The following is a 21,665-nucleotide window of genomic DNA, read 5'->3' on the forward strand; positions in this document are numbered from 1 at the left end:
AGGAGCTCTTTGGGGCAACACTGTGGTTAGAAGTGCATCTCTAATCTGAAAGAGGAAGATTCTGTGACCCTCAAATTCTCAAGGATTCCAAGATGGGATTCATAAAAGTAGAACTGAACTCATTCCATCTACACACTTTGTGCACTGTCATGCATGTGGATGTGCACACATACATGGATAAAGACAATTAATGTTCAGACATACATGGATAAAGACAATTAAAATTGGTAACAGTCCCTATTGCCTTCTGATTGGTCCTCAGTGTATGAAATATGTACATTTATTCTTGCTACATATAGTTGATTCCTGTGAGTCACCATGAGGACTATGCAAATAGCTTGGAAGAGAAAATGTGTTTCTCAGCTGAGCTTCAGGCAGAGAAGGCAATCAGTGTGAACTTCATTGCATTGTAAGGGTCTGTAAAAAAGACTAGTTACTGAAACCGTAAAAATACCGGTTTAGGGTAGCTTCCTTGGAGACAGCTTCATAGTTACGTTGTAGCAGCCAACACTAATTACACCACGTAATTGCTGGGGAGACGTCAGTCTCCATAACAACTTCATTGTGTGCTGCATGGGCACTAAGCTAAGTGACACAGGCTCCCTGGGGCACTGTTGCAATTTAAGGAAGCTGTCTTGTAAAAACAGCTGAGACTTATTGGAGATTTTGAATTGCCAGGTAATAGAAAATTTTAATATTGTGAGGGTAGTGTAAATGGCTGACAATTGTGTATCCACTGAAAAAGCCAGCTACACAGCTTTTGGGCATGACATGGTCACACAAAGTTATGTGTTGTGACTTGGGGGTGGTATCTCAGCACAATTTTCAGCTGTGCTTAATATAATAAATCCAGTCTCAGCAGACATTAACTTTGAGCCCTAAGAGATGCTCTGAAATAATTTGTTTCCTTTTATCTATTATGATGTCCATTTGAAGTGTATGTTTGGTACTGGCATGTTCTTTAAAGCTAAAGGCAAACTATGAGCTTGGAGTATGTCTTTGGAAGATACTTTTTCATTCCTAGCCTTGACAAACCATCTCTATATGCTTGGCAGTACAAAACAACAGTTCAGAAGTAAATTTTTTCGAATCTAACAGAGTTTTGAATTGCAGAGAATACAGGTTTATTTGTTCGTCTGCATAATAGATTCCTAGTCTCCCATGTTTTTATTTTTCTCCTGGAGTTACTAGCATATGGAGAGCTGAGGCTGGGAGATGAATCATTATTGTGACAAAGAGAAGTCAAAAGAATGAGAACTGTTTTGGAAGTCATTTCCGTTGCTAATGCACTGATGTAAATGCCAAAATTACATGGGAGAACTGTGCACTCTGTACCATACTAATGTAGAAGGCTCCGAAGCTAGCTAAGGCTGGGCTTTCAAAACCAAGAAAGGTACAGCCACATTCTTCTGCTTGGTTCTCTGTTCTTTTCAAAATGTGCTCTGTTGATTTTTAAATACCTTCATGGGTGAAATGTCTCCAGGCTGTCTCACAGATCCTGAGCCTTGACATCTATGGTAGACACTGGGTGTCACACTTCAGGTGGCTTCCTTCAGGAACTTCAGATGCTGCTCTCTGAAACAGGCCTCTGTGTCTTTCTCTTCCTCCCCAACTCATACCAGCTCTTTGCCCAACCTCAGGGGCATTCATTTCTCAGTCCAACTCCTATGCCTGTTTAAAGATAAGATTTTTGACTTTCAAGAAAAGTCATCAACCAGCCATAGAGCTCTAGGGAGGGCAGACTAAATGGATTATGTTCTATTCCTGAAATATGTGGTACCCAGGGAATCAGGACAATTCAGACAGTCTCAGGAGATGGCAGTGGGCTGTTCTTGATCTGTACACAGGTCTTACAGCATGGAGAGGCGGAGGGCAGAGTTCAGCTTTCTCTCTATGCATGTTGCTGTGCATGATTGTTCCAAGCGGCCAGAAGGGAATGGACCTGCCTTGCAGAGGCTTCCCCAACTCTTTTTGGAAATGGGAGGCCAAGAGTACAGTCAGCTATAGTCAGTTCTGTCACTGTCTTCCCCTGCATGAGACACACAGAGACTGCTGAGTGTGTAACCTTGTGACATTGCTCATAAAAGGCATTGTTCAAAATTTATCAACTGAATAAATGTTTGTAAAAAGATATTTTTTCAAGTATCATTTTTTTTTAAGTTTATGATGTAATATTTTGACCTTTTGTAACATTTAATGTTTAGAAAGCCCTGGAAAGGCTGTAATTTTTAAATGGAAAAATAAAATCTTAAAGAAAATCAATTCTTCCTTGCAGTCCTTAGCATAACAGTAATCATAGCATGTCACTTTCTTTCCATTACATCATTACTAAAACAGCATAAACACACCAAAGAATGGCAATGTAGAGGCTGTGCGTCTGTTATTCTTGTTGGGTAGTATGGAAAGGGGTCAGCAGGGAGATTTAGTTATCTTCTCTGGGAATTTTTTGTTTATTAATTAGGTTTTCCCAAAGGAGCTGTGAGATGGGAAATACAATAGGAAATGGACTTTATACATGCATAGAAATACCAAAACTGTAACTGTCATCTGGGAGAGAGGCTGATGGAAACTTGCTATTTTTGCTAATAGATTTTTTTTAAAAAAACTTGATTACGCATTCCAAAGTTTCCTATGCTATTTTGATACTGCTGATATCCTCCACAGAGTTCTGAATTAGTCATGACAGAAAAATGCTTTACATCTGATAAGGATTTGACAAGGAACATAGGCACTTCAGGTGTGTTTATAGATTTTAACAATGGAAAATTGCATTGCATTTCTTTTCACTAAAATATTCCCCTTAAGCTGGGCATCCTCATTGGTTCTCACAGCCCCCTTGAACCTTCTCAGCAGCATTTGGGCTTTCCATACTTAAAAAAAGCAGTGTGCACAAGGTCTGTTCTCTTGTAGCAGTGGCAATGGGGGCAAGGAGGAGTTTGAAGATGCACTCAAGAAATCTTGAACTGACAACAGCCTCAGTCTGCAATGTTCAGCATGAGCTCTTCAGGCAGCCTGGCATGGAAAGAGTAATCTCTGAGAATGTGTGCAGCATTGGACTCAACACACCCCTCTTCGGCAAATGACTCCAGATGTGGTCAGTCTTGGGCCAGTCCCCATCTGGATCTTTGGGCCAGTTGTGGCAATGACTTCAGAGTGCACAGCTGGGTGGGTATTCACCTGCCTGAGGCCTATGTGGAAAAGAAAAGTTTGCTATTGGCTTCCCAGGTTGTTCAGGGGGCATTTACTGCTCTCAGGCCTCTGGTCTGTTTTGTGAAGGTTTTATCTAGTGTACAAGCTGCCTGCTGGAACCAGCTTTTTCTTTTCTCCTGGATGCCAGCTGAGCCACCACTAAGCTGCTGCTGTGGAGGTCATGGTTTGCCTGTTTGGAAGCGCATCCTCTCCTGCAAGGCAGTTATAGTAACCATTCCTGACTGATGCCCACTCACAGGCATCCAGCACTTGGGAAGAAGATAGGCATAGGCAGATGCTGAGCTCATTCCTTCCCAAGGAGCCAGCTCCTTTCTTGCCAGATATACATATCAAACTGTTAGTTTAGCTGTTAAATTCACCACTTAAGTGTGACAACGAAAATCATGGTTGTTTCATCGGAATGATCTTCATGATCTCATGAGATGAAGAATAACTTGGAATGCCAGAAGGCTAGCTCTTGCTGAGCTTAACATAAAATTAAGTGCATTTTATTGTGGCAATACAGCTGACTGCTGCTCAAAACTGAAAATCAATATGTCTCAAAACAGATAGAAAAAGTAATTGTTTTACACAGTGTACCGTATTTCTGATCAGTAGTGTCTGAAAGAGAAGATAATACTGAGACTGAGTAAAAGTAAAGAGAGGTGTATTTTTTTTACAGGCTTGGATCTGCTTATAAGGTTCCAGGAACTGAACAATTTCAGCAATAATAGACATTATATAGAAGTTTTTCCTAGAGAGAAAGGGAAAGATTAATAACCTTCATGCCATGAGAAGTAAGTTTTGTATCAGCTAAGGTCAAGATACAAATACCTCCTTTTCTCTGATCTGCACATTGATGCTAGACTTGCTGCATTAGGGGAGAACTATAAATTCTCCCAAATCCTCTGCCATCATCCAATACTTGATTAAACCTTATCTTAGTCTAACACAGTTTTTGTCTGTGGTGCTAGTAGGTAGAACTTTACAACATGGTGTTGTTGCTGCTGTTGAAATGTTTATTCCATTGCACAAATATTTAATAATTCATAAAATATGAACAAGATGATGAATCACATTGACCTGTCAGCTTCTGAACTTAGAAGTTTCAGGGAGAAGCTTAATGTCAGAAGCCATTTAAGGCCTTTGCAGTAATAAGGCAGAATATAAGCAAAAGAGCCTCCTTGACAGGCTGAAAAGATACAGGAAAAGTACAGTTGAGCATTGTAATGCATGAAGCATCTACAGGAAACAGGGAGTGTTGGGTCTTAAATTTGGTGAAATAGCAAGAATGGGCAAAATGCTTCTCAGCAAATTCAAAGAAAATCAAATTTATTTGGTATGAAGAAGCCTTCTTGTGTCCCCCATTAAATGACTTCTGTTGTTCTTACTTGACAAAGCTTCAGCTGTATGGATTGTGCCTCTTGTTTGCAGAACTGACCAGAACAGATGCTGTTAGTCTGGAGCATGTGCACACACCTGTTTGAATCATGATTGATTGTGTTTCCATATCAGCAAAGCACATTTAGGAACAGCAATTACAAGAATTGTGCAGGCTGTTCCCTTTGTGTCTTTAGAACTGGAACTGTGAAAGTAATAACAGTATCTGGATTATAGTTGGGCACATTTAAGAGAAATATTTAAAATATGAGCAGAGGTACTGTTAAAATTGGGTTCTAGACTATAGCACTTTATAGGCTGAAGACTGGTGTCACTGCTCAAGCTCTTAGTCTTAGGAGGGGAAATGGATGCTTTGGCTATAGATAATGGCCAGTAGTAGAGGGCAAATGATTCTTCTAGCAGCTTTGCCTTTCATCAGAAATTCTGATCTTTATGTCTGAGTAAAGGTTTTGGGAAGTGGCTACTTGATGGTCAGAAGCAAATCACTACAATACCCATAATTTTCAACCCAATGTGGTATTTTTCAAGAAGCAAAGAGTTTTGATTTTCTTTAAATGTCTCACTTTTTTTTGAGGAAAGCAGATTAAGTTACAATGTGCTTGTAATAGCTCTGTCCTATCTCATCAGTCATATATGTTTATGTATTTCTGTGGTGTGTATATATAGTACATATTTTTATATAAATACATATATAGATACATGTTTATACAATGATAGATGTAGGTCTTGCTGAAAAGGAAGAGTCTTGTCTTGCCTTGTTCCTCATTGATCATTGTAAATGTGACCATGATATCCTGTTTCTCTTAAGAGGAGAGTTTTCTTACATAGATTCTATTAATTACACTCTGTAATCCACATATCCTTCTTTCCTTACTGTACTTTAACATTGTAAGATGTTTCTGCAACATAAAATAATCATCATATCTTTGTGGTGGCTGTTATGAAGTTTAAAAAAGAGAGTGACACTGGAGAGACAAGAAAATTAAGACCAGGATTCAAAATGGCCATCTATGAGCTATATTTAAAATCTTGGTATGGCTGAGAGCAGCAAGACAGGTGCCACATACCTTGAAGAAGTGAAGGCAGAGGATTCTCTAGAAGTGATCCAAAGGCAAGAAATGAAACCTTAATGGTTCATTTTCTCCTGCAGCCAAACTGCTGATGAGATGCATATGGTGGAAGCACAGTAGCTTGGCCACTTTTGTCTTATACAGAATTAAAAACTGATTAAGTTAGCAGTTCATAGTTCTTTTGATATTCACATGATGATCAAGTTTAAAAGCTAGTTACTGTAGCATATTAAACTGAAAGGATTGTACATTGATCATGTATTAATCTGGTAAAACAGGATGCTGGGTGACTTTAAGGAAGTATTAAGGATGTAACCACCTATTGGTTCCACCTTGCACTTGCAGGATCATCGTTATGGTTGTATTGGTCATCAAATCCTGGGAACAAAAATAACGTACAGAAAACAGCACTGAAAAAATCTTCATAAATGTGATAGAAAGTAGAAGATGCATAGGTATTCTTTAAATACTCCTGCATATAGGTACCCAACCAAAGAAATGCAGAGGATTATCTTCTCTCTAAGCTATAATTATGCTAGCTATATATATAGATAGCTATATATATATATATGCTAAGGCTAATTAAGAAATATACTTTCTCATAGCAGTCAAAAAGCTAATATATAGAAATACTCATCTGCAGTACAGAGATTATTGGTTTAGGTATTTGTAATGTAAAAAAGAGAAACCACCCTAAATATCTGATGATTTTTTTTTTTTGGCATGCGTGTGTCCTACTCTTGTGAAAATATTTTTGAGGGCAAGTTGCTGATTGTGTCATTTGATCTAACCTCTCCCTCTGCTTTTAGTATGTTCTATATTTTAAACATAACATGTAGGTGTTTTAAGCTTTGTCAGAATCTATTGCTATGAAAAACAGACTCATTTACACTAGAAATAAGTTTTATCATTATCATTAGGCATTTGACTGCTAAGGTATGTTGAAACTCTGGCTGCTTTTGAGTAACAATACATGGAATTAATTGTGTTCTTAACCCCTGGAATTTACCATCATTGCTTTTGTAATGCTAAGAAAAAAACATAAAAAGAAGAAAGATAAAATATAAAGAAAGAGCAAAGGAGAGTGACCAAAACCTCCTTTTAGAAAATAGATGCTTTAGAGAAGGAGATGAGTGCAGGCATTTGGGCAAATATGAAATAAATGTTCATAAAGAAATTTACAGCAGCTGAAAAAACTTCTGTGTGGCTGGATCAAAGCTGTGTGTATCATGGAGGTACTGACTGTCACCGTTGCCATGGTGCCACTGTTGCCATGGTGCCAGCATCACCGGGTTATCCTTTAAGGAGCAGCTTGTATTTGGGAAGGGTTGAAGGGTTTTCTTCCTTCAGAAGAGTGGAGCAGAGTCCTCCTATGAGCAATGTGCACCTAAGTGTGCTGTAATGCACGAACTCCTTGTGTTGTCTGCTGATTTCATAGGCTGACAGTCTCCAGTGAAGTCTGTCAGGGGATGAAATCCCTCAGGGCACGTCTACACTTGGCTCAGGCTGAGGGTAACACAGCAGATGTGCTCGTCTTAAACTAATGGGCAGAATTGAGAATGAAGTTTGGTTTGCTTTCCCCTTTCCTCCAATCTATTTCACTGAATTGTTTATTTCCCTTGTCTGGGCTCCTCAGCTTTTCAGGTAGGATCATGGCATTGCTGTTTCTTTTGGGAAGAGCTATTATTTTAGTGGTTGAAGGCTAAAGCTTCATTACCTTTCCTTGGAAAATTTGTGTGGCTGATTGAATCCCTTCCTTGTCAGTGAATTTACTAGCAGTGCTCCTTCAGGGTCTCCATTATCACCTGAAGCCCTTATGTTAAGCAACAAATTTTGTCTTGCTTTTTAATTGGTAACAACAGACCCTCAGAACAAAGTTGAAAGATCTCAGACTTTGTTTCATTGTATTGATTAATACAACTAAATTAATATCTAGGGAGAGGAGACTTTAAAGGAGAGTTGGAGCAATTTTGCCTGAATTTGCTGTATCTTTTTTAACCAGAGATTGACCTTGGTATTGTAAAAATGGTTTGTGAAGAGCCATTGAGCTTCTAATGATTTCATGGAAAGCTTTGTCATTGCAATAGGCAATATAATGGAAAGCTTCCAGGGAAGTTTTTTTCCTGTGGTAGATCATCCCCAAAGCTGACCTAAAATAAAATAAAATAGTGAATGTTACTTTAATTTTGGTCTGTTTCTGTACGTATGATTCATTCAGGTGCTTAATTCTTCTTACAATGTCCATCTGTGCAGAGTATCTGCAGCTGTTAACAGTGCTTTATTTCCAGTGCAGATTTCCAGTGACAGTACCAGCCTTGCACAATCAGTGAGCTTACAGGTGCTCATTGGTGCCTCTCCTTAAACATTGCTGACTTTCTGCAGCTTGAAACCTCACAATCAGCACCAGCTCTAAAAAAATCTCTCAAGGCTGGGTTATTTTAGAAAGACTTGTCAGTACATGCTGGACCACTTCAGTTGGGGTTTGGACACCGGAGATTGCAGTCCCTCAGTGTCCTTCCATGTCTTTGGCTGTCCCAGTCAATGCCTTAAGCTGCTGATTCATCTGGTTCTGTAGCTACTGGATGTCTGTGAATGAAAGTATTCTTGCTATGGTGCAGAGAATTTACCCATCTGGCAATGTTTCATTGTCTTAAATTTGTATGAAGGAAAGTAGAGGAGAGATAGATGGAAATGGTTCGTAGACCACCTGAGATGGAAAATGTATGTAAAAAAGAGAAATTGTATTAAAAGCTTAGAGGAAAATGTATGTAAAAAAGAGAAATTATATTAAAAGCATAGAAAATTCATGTGAATGAATGAATACAGGGGACGGCATTAAAATATTAGTTGTTCTTTTTTTTTATTCTGGAGATTTTGGGGTTTTTTGACATATTTCCATTGCCAGCATGGAAACATTTTGTATACTCATGTAACATATGCTTACTCTGAAGTAAACATATACACAAAAGAGATATAACTCTGAAATCTGTGAAATTATTTCAGTGCCTGTACCTCAAGAAAAAAAATTATGTGTTGTTATTGATGTTTGCCTGCTGTAATTTTTATCTTTTTGGTAATATTGGATTCTGTTTTCAGTGGCACTAGCAATGATCCATTTCTGTGGCGATTTTTGATTATTATATTAGCAGCTGGTTAAACCACGCAAGAGGGACAGAACAAATATTACATCTATAAAAAACTTGATATTACTTTAATTCTGACAGTAGAATGAAAACAAAGGTTATGTACATTAGAATCTTTTTCCTGATGTTTTGAGAAAATGACCTGATGGTAAATAGTATGATTTATTTTGAACAGTGAGTGAACTTGATGAGCTGTTTCAAAACACTCTCTTTGGAAAAAATACGCGTCTTTGTAAGGACAGAAGTTTTGGCAGTTTGGGGAAGTGAAGTTACAAGGATTGGCTCTGTGTACACAAACTAAAGAAAACTTTTGTAGAGTATTCTGTGTTCACAGTGAGAACTATGACATTTAACTTCTTTGCAGTTTAAAAGTTTCAGAGAAAACATAGTTTTATATGGAATGTACAAGTAGAGTACTAATATTAACAAATCATGGACATGTCAGAACTAAATCCACGCCATATCTTTCCATTCCAGATAGAAAGATTAAATCAGAATCTAAATTTTGAAAATGTCCTCATCTGTGTTCTTGGCTATATAAACAATATCTTCCTGAACAACTCAAAAATGCTAAGTATTCAAAACCTACAGCCAGCTTCTGCAGCCTGAAAATCTTTCTCTGAACTGATTGTAAATTCAGGGCTGAAGGGGATCCATGATAGCTTGGTCAAGAATGACACTTTTATCTGGCCTGTGATGTCTGATTTGAACCAATCGAATTGGATACTCCAGAGTCTGTGGTATAACCACAGCTGGTCAGTGGAGAACTCAAGGCAGCACAGAAAGCAGAGTTCCACATTCCTCTATCTTCCAGGATCCAAATTTGTGCATTGCCAAGGACCAGGAACCATCTCCTGTCTTCAAGCCATGTGTCAGACTTATCAGAGTTTTCTGATGTTATATGTTCAAGAAAAATATCTAAGAGGGAAGCTGGCTCAATAAATATCTTACCTGTTCTTAATGTATACAGCAAGAAATTCTCCAGTCTTTATTTTTTGTTTTGTTATCTGTAAACTAAATTAATCTCTTATTCTAAAAGAAATTCCATTTCCCCTCCTGTTTTCTTAAAACAACACTTATGAGACAAATTTTACTTTCTCTTTGGAATTTTTTTCGTATCTGACCATAAAGTGATAGGGAGAAAGGAGGAATCATTCACATCATGAGTTGTGCAATGGTCAGTCTGTCAAAGTTCCTTGGGAACCCTTTAAAGCTAGTGGCAATTGTGCCTCCCTCCACTCAGGAATCAATAAAGAAGATTTAGAAAAAGCAGACACATCGGAGCATATTTTTTCCTATGCCTACTTTTTTCCTGTGCAGCAGTGATTTTATGTGCTGAATTTATCTCTTCTGTGCAACAAGTTCTTCCTCACACTGGGATATTTCTGTCTTATGGATCTTAGTCTGTTACCCAACATTCCAACAATGCCATTCTTTTTCTAGTTGCCACTAATTCAGCCTGGTTAGGGGCAAACTCTAGAGCTCTGGAATTGAATTAATTTATTTTGATCTTGAGGTTGAGTGCTGTGTTGTCCTTGATAGGAGCTTATTAAATGTACATGTCAATGTAAGCAATGTGTGGAATGTTTTATGGCACCCGAGCCTGTCTCTGGTTCGTAGAATAATGGGGACACCTGAAGTTTTCACCTTTTATGTGGAGACCTGAATTTGGCAATCTTCTGTAACCAGTAAGTTTGAAACATCTAACTGACTGAGTTGCTCTTTTTCTCCTAGTTCCTGTTCAGCCCTTGTACAAGAGTATTTATGTGAAGAATATTGGAATATTTCTGTGTTTTGTTATCTGACTATTCAGGCCCAATCTCTTGTGTGGGGGGGATCAGCCCACTCTCCTCAGACCTAATCTCAGATAAATATCCATTACAAGGATACACTTATTTCCTGCAATGCTGATACACATTGTAAAGAACTAGAACTGGATTTGGTTGAGGTACAAAGCACAATTTGAAATGCCAAGATTTTTGGTTATTTTTAAAATTACTTTGAATAACTCAGTGATTTGAACTACAGAAATCAAGACAAATAGGTGGAATCAAGACAAATAGGTGCTAATAAACTGTTTCTTTAAAATGGGTCTTATTTTTGCAGTATAATGGAATGACAGAATAAACTTTGACTGATTTATTTTAAGTGACAATCTTGAAGGGATGTTGTTTTGCTTTGTTTTGTTTTTTCATGCAAGAAAGGGTTTGAAATGATTTCTTAGGAGTAATTTCAGCTCACATGGAAATGTTTTGTTAAGTTATGCTACGCTTGAATTTTTTTCCTAATCATCAAAAGCTGTGTCAGAATTTTGTAAGAAAATTTCTGGGTATGAATGTTTTTAAAGTAGCTTTCGTAATACTGACTGCTCACAGTTCCTTTAAAAGCAGGGAGAGTCCATGGAGCTATTCCTGTTGTCAAAATAGTTTGCGTTCAACCATCCAGCCTGTATAATTTGATAGAATTAGTGACTGAATGTCAAAATCTCGGGGAGCTTTGTTCCAAATAGGCATATTATAGCTAATTAAAATTTTCTTTTCCGTCTCTTAGTTTCACAGATTCAGCATCAAAATATATTTGGAAATCATTAACTTTAGTTAGCCCTTTAACTTGTTTTCTTTTTTCTTGGAAGCTCATTCCTTTTACTAAAGTATCTGAATGCCTAGGAGGACAACTGTGACCTTTAAAGTGAAGAAAGAAAGATTACTGCACTTAGCTTGTTGTGAATTTGTTTTGTTGTTTTTTTTTTCCCTTTTTTTTTTAAGGCCATTCAGAACATCAGTGTGGGTGGGGTTTTTTTCAAACTAAATATGCACTTAAAACACTTCAGATAATACTGAAATGTACTTAAAGTAAAATTACCTTCTCTACTGTGTCTCTAGGATTTAGATTCTTCCCTTGGAACAAATCACATTGTTAGCTTCTCTGAAAGCTTGTTTTTAATTTTTAAACATGTTCTTCTTTTAGATAAATAATCAAAGGTAGATATTTTAGCAATGTCTTTTCCTTTTGGTTTGTTTGTGATTTGTTTTTTCTTTCCTTATACACACTTAATTCATGCGCTCTTCCAACCCACATTTTGTTTGTCTTTGGCACTGAAAGATTCTTACATAATTTCTCAAAAATACAACAGTGTTCAGCCATAATAGTCCAAAAGTCTACAGCCTGCATTTTTGGAGAGGTTTGGGATGATCTCAGTAGAATGGTGTATTGTTTCTGATAGGGCCTGTTTTCGGAGGTTTCTTGAATGCCTGTTTCTTTGCCCTTGGCCTCTTCTCAAGTTTCTAATAAACAGGGCTCAACAAGGGAGTGGGTGACACAACTTTAACTTGTGCCACTTCTCAAACACAGCACTTCAGCTTCTTTGAGGAGATGAGCTTAAGGAAAAGAACACTCTGTGTGTACCACAGCTGCCATCCTTTGTTAGTTTCTGTTTACGTGGTTGGTAATTAGTATTGTATATTTTTATGTAATAAGTTAGTATTAGCCTAAAAAAAGCTTGGTACAGTTAATTCCACAAGCATTCACATCAGAGTAAATGAGAAAGTGTTCCTTGTAGGTCAGTGCATCTGCTGCACTCTTTGTAAGAGGAGAACCCAGCCCACTAGAACAAGATGCAAACGTATTTTAGAGCACTGGTTTTGAACTAATGGCTATTCAGCCTTGCAGCTGGGTTTTAGGTAAAGTGCATGAAAGATTCAGCTCCTGAATAGTTAACTTCCACTGTTTAGAGTAGGTGTCAGCTCTCTCTGGCCGCAAATAACTATGAGACAGGCCACTGAATGTGCACAGTTGCAATATGATCTTGAGTTTTGAAGCATAACTCTGTTTGTGACTTGTCTTTGTCCTCTGTCAGTATCTTTTGGGTATACATGTTAAGTTGTATATTTGCTTACAAGGCAACAGATGTAGATACGTATCTTTGATTTTCCCTAACAGTAAGAGCTCACTTTTTCTGTTAGCTTAGAGCTATACAGCATTTCCTGTGCTGTACACTGCTGTGTCTGGCAGTGTGAAAACACTGAAGTCAGATGAAGTTTGTATCTGGAGGTGTGTCTGTGGTTGTACTGGTACCACCAATTTGGTTGCTGAGCAGGGATGGAGTGGGCCTGCAGGTTATCCTGTCTGAATCAAGTCCATCTCCGACCTCATTCCTCTGACAGGGGCCTGTTATGGTAATACCTAGGAAGAAAAAAGCCACCTGCATGCCTGAATCTCCCTAAAGTAGAAAACATCCCCAAAGAGGTCAGAGGAGACAGTCCTGGTGTAGTCCCCACTGAACACCTTAGCTCCTGTGCCATTGCATGGTCTCACTGCTGCATTTAGACTGTTGTCCCCTCTCCACCTAACTCATAGAGTGGGACTTCAGAGAGGATGCACAACCTTCTCTTTTTCACCTGCCACTCCTGCATGTGATCATGCACTGATTACACTCCAGGCAGATTCAGAGCCTGCCTTTTAATATGTGGCCATAACAATTGTAGCAGGTATTAACTAGCACACTGTTAGTCCAAGCTCAGGTGCACAGAATCTACTCTGAAATGGCATTTTCTTCCCTACTGCACATGTAGTAATGCTTTAACAAGTAATAGATTACAGAATGAAGTTTCTGCTGTCTCCCCGGGAGTCAACTAGGCAAACAATGATTAGGAAACCTTAGCTGATAATTGTTTAAATGTTTTGTTTCTTAATTTCATCTTTTTTCTTTGGGCAATTTTATATTAACCTAAATAGTTCCTTTCATTCCTCAGTGCTTGTGTTTCCCAAGTTTTTGTAAACCACTACCAAGCCTTCCTTTCCCACAGGCATTGCTTATCCTAACTGTTGACTGAAAATCAATCCCCCCGTCTAATGACTCTGTCACTGTTCTTTGAACTCTTTCCATTTTACATTATCCATCTGGCAGCAAAACATCCAAAACTGCACGCAGGCTGCAGATGTGGTGGCTCCGTAGCTGCTGAGGCAGGGATCTGTTACAAACCATTGTACGTCAGGATCTCGCTGCTTCTGGGATCAGTACGTGAAAAGTGTAGTCATTTGTCTCTAGCTCCTCTGCCTAGGACACCTGGGGGTAATGAGAGACTTGTAACATAAACCTACTGAAGTTGTGTTGTTTTTCTTAGCCCTGTATCCTGTTAGGTCTTTTTGTTTGTTTGTTTGTTTTGATACACCTCCAAACACATTTCAAGCTCTCATTCTCCTCAGAAATGTAAGGCTTTCCAAACCTGGGATCTGACTGCTCTCCCCCATCTGCTGTCAACAAGTAAAAGCCAGCAGGCTGCTAGGGATATGTGAGAAGGTTCCCTGCTCTGGTTCCCTGCCCTGCCTCTGCTGTCTCCTGGTTTCCAAGTCAAAATTGAATTGTGATATGTGACTATCATACTATCTTCAACTAAAAGAAGATATGACTGCACACATGGAAATTGAATTTCAGCAAAAGTATTTTAGTTTTCAGTTGTGATATCACAAGTTCACAAAGTGGTTTTTCCTTCTTTTCAATTTAACAGGTTATCACTGCTAGCTTATCACCGTTCTTCTTTGTCATGACCGCCAATGTTCTAACCATTTCTTGGTAAGTGCCTACATGAGCTTTTTGTTTAAACAGTAAAGATGAATTTTCACACAGTGCTTCATGTGGAAATATTTTTAAGTGTCAAGTTCTATTGCTGTCAGTATTATTTTGTATGTAAGGAGAACCAGGTGTGCAGTGATGGATGCAATACAGTAATAGAAGAGTGTTTCTTCAGCCTCTGTGGGAGAGCACGGACATCTTGGACATTAAGCCTCACCACAATTCAGTCAGCACATTTTACAGTGAGGCAAATGGATCCAATAGGCAAATAAATGACCCATTCAAAGTCATGCTGCAATTTAGTGGTGGAACTGGAAGTAAAAAACAGGAATCAAGGTTTGCTGACAGCACCTTTTTAACCAAGAGGGTGCATTCAAGTTTCCCTAACACACTGTACACTGTGAATGCATAAAATTAAACTGGAGAAAAGTAATGATAATAAACTTTTTCCAGAGCTGTATCTGGATTTTGTAATGTGTGGCCACACAGTATAAACCACCTAACCTGAATTTTTTAGGTAGTAATATAAAGGATTGGGGTGCAAACTCCTTTGGTTAAAGGCAGTGTTTTCGATCTGTGTTTGTGTAGCACACAGTGAAAGGGAATCACAGAGCATGGCTGATATTCCTAAATGCTTCTGCCATGCAAATAACTGCTCAATATGGGGTTAGGCATGTGTCTCTGAGGACAGATTTGTTAATGGAAATAAAAATCTACTTTTGAAAAGCTTTAAGCTTCCTTCTTTCCTCTTGATTCATGATTCATTCAGTTTGATTGCCATCCTAAAGATTCAGCTCTGCACTGAATGGAATTTGCATATCCTTTCTTCAGGTGTGATAAGAGCCATATAGAAAGGAGAATCTCCTGTTCACACTGGCCCCATTTACTTATGTGTTAATATGGATTCCTATCTGTATTTTAGGCACGTGTAGTCTCAAATGCTGAAGTAAGTTGTGCATTTTTTTTTGGTTCTAGAAAATACATGCTGCCTGTGCATGTGAGAGACTTAACCAATGTCAAAGCACCTACAGAACACTCCTAGTCTAGGCCATTAACCTGCTGCTCTTCACAGTGTTTTGCATGTGTTTGTGCACGTCTGTCACGTGTGTGCTAGAGGCAGACTTTGATTATACATCTGTATTCACTGATGTGCACTAAAAATTAATGTGTACCTTTATTACTGTGTACCTTTGTTAATGTGAGCACATGGACCCATATATTTGCACACATGCCACCTGAAACTTCTATTAATGGACTGAAACTTCTGAAACTTCATGGATTGAAACTTCTATAAATTATGAACACATCTGTATGTTTAAAAGAAAATTTGCTTTAGCCCTTTGGCCACTGTTACACTTTGATTGTCATAATTTAAAAAGAAAACAATTTTTTTAAAAATTTTTATTTTGTTAGTGCTTGTGCATTGGCAATGCCTTGACTTAGCAGCAAAGCTCTGGAAATAGTTTGTTGGATGATAGCAGCTGCAAAGTACTCATGAGAACATTAATCATGGAGGATTTTAGTGCTGCTCCAGTGTGGTCATGGACAATATCATATGTTCATTTTTGAATTATGGGCAAGTGCAGTTAGCTGTCACCCCACTATAAACAGAAGCTGGAAAGTTTGCCACATGGGAAAATGAAGGTAAAATCAAGGGCTGGCATTTAGCCGTGGTTTTTGCTCTGCTTCATCTTGAAGATATAACAATGGTTTCCATTTGCCTAGTAATTTGGACTGCATGGGCATGTGGATCCCAAGATTTCAAATCCTTCAGAAAGGGATTCTTCTTCTCTGATGTAAGACATATGATATTAAAGAACAGCTCTGGTACTGGCATCTTTTTCCAGAACAAGGCTGAGCAGTTTATTATCTTTTGTACATAAGTGCCAGTCTCATTTTTGAAATGGTATGTCAGAGACAGATTTATTTTTTAATCTCTGTTAAAAATTCAGAAAACAGCACAACTATAGAAAAAAATTTCTAAGGTCTTCTGTATGCAGTGTTTTGGTTTTGTTTTCCTTTAGGACAAAGTGTATATTATATCCAACCATAGATTCCAAAGGAATAGATGCATAGAGTGTGTTTATAACTGGAGCTGAAATAAGATATGGGGGTTAACCCTCTCCAGAAAAAAAACACTCAGACGTTGTTACCTTTTTGAAAAGCTTGCACCCCTTGCAGCCTTTTGCTACTTGTTGGTAATTCCACACCAAAGCTATTCTGTCTTCCCAGCGGACGTCACAGACTGTCTGTAGCACCTCCTTTCCAGGGCTTATTACTGTGTAATTGTAGGATGTCATGCTGTTGTTATACAATATTTTTTTCCTCTCAGGAACAAGGGCAATTATGTGGTTTTTAAAACAGCTCAGCAAAACTAAGATTTAAGTGAATGTAATGCTATTAAACCAAAGAGCCTTCAGCTTTACATGCTTTTTTTTTTCCAAGGGAAAAAAAAAGTACTCTTAGAAATGAACTTAACAGAAGTTTGTTTTGTTTATAAAGTTCAGTAAGGAGCTTTTCTGTTTCATAAGCTAATTAAGCCATGGGGCTAAGATGAAAGGTCAGTACACTTAGCTTTGCACTTTTCTAAAAGGGGAGAAGAGTCGGCATCTTACCATATTCCTGTCAGCGGTGAGAGATAAAAGAGGAGACTTGGGGATTATTAACTATTGCATGCACTGAGTGGTTTGATAGCATATTTGAGTGAAGGTTTTTGTAAAACCATTCATCCTGACTTGGAGCCCAGCCCCTAGGCTGACTCTTGGGGAGCAGCCTTAGTGCCACGGCTGTGCTGTGAACAGCACAGGAAAGAAGTGCTTGGGCACATGTGCCTTTTTGGCTGGGGCAGCTCCTTTCACCTCACTAAGGGAGGCAAACACAGGAATTTCTACTGGCCTCACTATGCCAATGGGATCACCCCAAGGTGAAAAGGTTTCCCCAGATTTCACCTTGTCCACAAAACTTAGGCTTTACATCTGCTACTGATATTGTGAAGGGAAAGTTTTCAGGACAAAACACAAACAGAAATTGTAAGAGGGAATCAATAAGCTAATAAGGTTCAAACTTTCTTGCCTACCTTTCCTATTCTTGCAGGTGTAGGGGTGTGCAGCTATTCTTGTAACTAGGGGCAACCTTCTCCATTTAGATTACTGTCTGTGCATTTTCACTGAATAGCACCAGCCCAAAAACACAGGAAAGGTAGTTTCTGATGAGATCATTTAAATAAGATATTTTGGGTTTCAGCATTTTCTTAGCAAGGCAAATGAAAAAAATCACCTGGGTAACTGTCTCTAGGTTGGAATATGTTTAGATAAAGTAATACCTTTTTGTATCAAGTGGAAGGACTTGCATGATGCTAAATTTGTGATATACTTTGTTTACAGCCTTGTGATCGGTGGAGTTGGAGAAGCATTGCTTGTTTACACTGAAAGGACAGGCACATAAAGAGGAACCAGATCTCACCAGTTGGAAAAGAACTGACTTGCAGCCTAGAGACACTATCACGAAAAAAGAGCAGCAGCAGGAATGAAGAAGTGCGACCAAACATGAGGAAAGGGATCTATTTTTTTTTTTTTCAATTAAGAAAAGAACGTGTGCTATTACTGGTGCTGGTAAGGGAGCAGCATAGTTGGCAAAGATGGTAAGGAGCCTTTGCCTCAAAGCACAAGACCAACTATATCAGATTGATGTGGTAAATAAAAAACTGCACTGTATCATGCTGATGGCTCTGTGTGAGCACTACTCAGTAGCAGCTTCTTACACAGGGAGCTAAACTCAGGAAAAGCAGCATTCCCCACAGGATGCTCCCAGTGTTTTTTTTTTTTGTTTGAAGCAGACAGCAGGTCATACCAAACAACGTATAAATTCAGGATCTGGAAGGATGGATTTTGCCTCCAGCTGTTCTGTAAGCAGCAAGCTGCCACACACAGGTCTCTAGTCATGTTGTCTGAACTGGCACAGGGACTGAGGCCAAAGGGCTTGTGGAGATAATCCCCTTCTGGAACTGTGGCAGTTTGACAGCCTTTCAGAAAGGGAAAATCAGCAATAAATCTCAATATCTGTAGTGATTGCTCTTTGTGAATTTTTTTCTCTCCCATTTGCTGAGATTTCTCTTGAACTCTGCCAATTTTTTGTCAGCTGGAGGGGGTGGAGGGACACTTACTGTTCCTAGCAGTGGTTTGTCTCTTAAATTATTGCAAGAGGAAACAAAGAACATGAACCTTGAATGAATGGAAAGGAAATTAATCTCGAGGGTTCTTAAAGTAATTTCACTTCTGGTTGCTTAATGGCTGTTAGAAATTAATCTTGATATATTAGAGCCTGCAATCTATATGAAAGTAATATTAAATGATGAGTTTATATTGTGGGAAAAGTCTACATGGTAAAAGGAACTTGATAGCACATCTTCAGTGAGGAAAGGGACTTGTCTCACTTGATGTTAGAAATATAAAGTGTAGTCCCTTAATCTAAGTTGACCAAGTTTCCTTCATGGTCCATGGAAAGAGTGTTGCCCTCACAGAGATGATCCTTCTTGAATAGATTGTATTAGGAAGTGCATATTTCTCTGTAGATACAAACTGTCTAACTAGTCTAGACAAGACACATGGTTTCTACAAGGCTGCAGTTACCGGAGGCTTCAATCTAACAAATTCAACCAGATGGGCTTGAAAATGTGGCTACATTTTAATTTCAAACAAAACACCACAGGTTAACAAAGAAGGTAAATTTTACAGATGTTTGCAGTCAGTTTCTATGGCTAGAGAATTTTAGAAAGACAGTTGTTTTTCAGGAAAAAAAAAAATGTTATAAAGAGAAGCTTATGAGAGTAGTACTCTGGTCAATATTGTACCTAAGCTTATGTGAGTCTAGCATAAAAGGTCCCTTTGTATGGGCATGTTGTCTGTGTATGTTGGGTCCCACTCTGGCTTGAGTTTGGTGTGAGCCATTTTTTTGCCAGGTGGTAAAACTCAGGTTTGGGAAGAAAGGGAGAAGAGAGGGACAAGCATTAAAAAAATGAATGCTTGAGCTTGAGCACTAGTCCTGAAACCAGCAGAGTATGAAGTGGGGCTTGTACACCCAGTGAGCCATGACACAGCCAGCCATGAGTACTCATGGCATTCCAGTCTGTAAATTCAGACAGTGCTGGGAGTGATGGCTGCAGCATTCTGGCTTTCCCCAGGCAACTCTCTCTGCCAGCCAGTTGTGGCAATGCAGTAGGATCCTTGCTGTGCCACCTTTCTGCTGACTTTGAAGTGGATAGTGACCCTAGGAGACCTCATGGAAGAGTCCCTGCATGATTGCTGAGGTTTTGCAATCAGAGCTGGAACTCTTGCTGTGGGAAAAGCTCATCTTGTACCTCTCTTCTTGCATAACTTTCAAGGGTAGGCTGCAGTCTGGTTTATTTTCTTCCTCTATCTTGTCTGTGCTGTTCATAGCAACATGCAGAACACCCATTTGCTTTCTTGCTGGTGGTCTCAGTGGAAAGGCAGAGGCCAAACCAGCAGCCAGGGTTGTAATAGCACTTTGACCAGAGGGTATTTTGGAATGGCTGCAGGAAACTTGTTTGGCTACAACAGGCATTTCTGTTCTCTGGGCTCTGGAGGAATTCAGTGCCTGCAGATACTGCATTAGTATCCTCCTGCACAGTAAGGCAACTGCCTTTTTATTTAACTCATGCATGTTAAACAGCACTGAACTGCTTAACTTCTGTTTGCATTTTTTGTGCCTTAGTGCAGCATGCTTGCATTTCTGAGACTCTGCTTGAGGTAAGTAAGAAGCGTAGGTTTAAACTGATTGCTACATAAGCAAATCCAAGAACCACAGTTAACAGTGGAGTTGGGCTCCTCTGTCAAACACGACTGGTTCAGTACCCTCTGAACCAACCCCACCTGTTTCAGGTGAGAGTGACCTCTGCAGAGCAGCATGAGGCTCATCAGTCTTGCTGAAAACTCAGATTAGAGTGGAAATAGAGCTCAGTGGCCTTCAAAATCCATCTTTGCGTACTGGGAGTTGTCTTTATGTGTTGAAGGCATGGCTTGGCGTCTTTGCTCAGGCTGTGGCAGAGGGGGCAGCATGGCCAGGTTCCAGTGTGGCATCTGCCTCTGGGAGAGTCCTGTGAGCCAAGGGCTGGTTCAGCGCTGCTCACAGTGAGCTGTCCAAGGGTCAGCCCTGTGGTGGGGCAAGCGATGGTGGGGAGAGAACCCTTGGGGGACTTCTGGCTGTTGGAACAAGTGGTGCCTTTCTCAACACGTGTGTGCTGGGTTGGGGATGCCAGCCAGGAGCTGGTGACCAGCAGCAGTTGCAAAGCCCTGAGATGGCATCTCAGCTGCCTGTGCAGAGCAGGTCATACAAACCTAAAGATCAGCTCTGGGAGGGCACCAAGATGACCCTGGCTCTTCACCACTACCCTTGGGAAGGTGTATGATCCCACCAGTGGCACCCAAGGGAGCACAGACACAGGGCTTGTTGGACTCCCTGCTCCTCACAGCCCTGGGTGAGCAGGCAATGGCAGCAGAGGAGAAATGTGGGCTGGGCAGGGCAGGCACTACTGGCTGCTTGCAGAGGTTGGGGACTGGAGGGGATGGGATAGAGCAAACTTGGTGATTTCCTGAGAAAGCAGTGCCCTGGTCTTTCATTCAGCTCTGCCACAGAAGAAGGGATGCTTCATAATAAGAACTCACTTGAGGGTTGTTAAAGTGATCTTCACAGCAGGAAATCTCAGAAGTTCATGCTTAAAATGGCTCTTGCAAGACTTGTGAACAGTTATGTTAAGTAATTTGAAGCAGGAATATGCAAGGTTGGCATATCATTGACCTTTTTTGAGTCAGTCAAAAATACAAAGTGCCAAACACACAGCTCTGAGGAAGGTTGCAGAGAAGCAATGAGACCAATTAATGCCTGAAAGCAGAGTGGTGGGTCTGTAGCTCAGCTGATACAAAACACTCCACATTTATCAGTATCCAGCATTTAAGAAATTTACTGTTCTTGGGTTGTCAACACATGAGACTAGAGAGAAAAAATGGAGTGTGCTAGTCTTTCTAAAAGGCAGCAGGTGCTGAAGGCTGTCCCTTCATGCCCCTTTCACATCTGCTGGCTTTGATCAAATCACTGACAGAGATGATCCTGAATCATTTCGGTCCTACCTTGCTTACACCTATTTTCCAAGTGTCTTTTTTTTCTTACAAAGTAATTGGGACAAGGCTTGTGTTATCCACTGCAGTGGCATGACTCATGCATGTGGCTGGCCTTCATCATAGAGAGCATTTGCTTAAAGCCAAGTGCTGCCAAAAG

General features: G+C 39.6%; 1 protein-coding gene across 1 annotated transcript in view; it reads left to right on the forward strand.

The window, feature by feature from the left end:
- The window catches only part of SLC35D4 (solute carrier family 35 member D4), a 54,624-nt gene extending 36,182 nt beyond the window's left edge, over positions 1 to 18,442 (forward strand). Inside the window, exons 14-15 of the mRNA XM_021551526.2 lie at positions 14,311 to 14,375; positions 17,759 to 18,442. Coding sequence (XP_021407201.1) covers positions 14,311 to 14,375; positions 17,759 to 17,819 — 126 coding nt within the window. The 3' untranslated portion in view covers positions 17,820 to 18,442. The remainder of the gene's footprint in view (positions 1 to 14,310; positions 14,376 to 17,758) is intronic.
- Positions 18,443 to 21,665: the final 3,223 nt, after the last annotated feature.

The sequence above is a fragment of the Lonchura striata genome, chromosome 1 (assembly GCF_046129695.1).
Source record: "Lonchura striata isolate bLonStr1 chromosome 1, bLonStr1.mat, whole genome shotgun sequence".
NCBI lineage: Eukaryota > Metazoa > Chordata > Aves > Passeriformes > Estrildidae > Lonchura > Lonchura striata.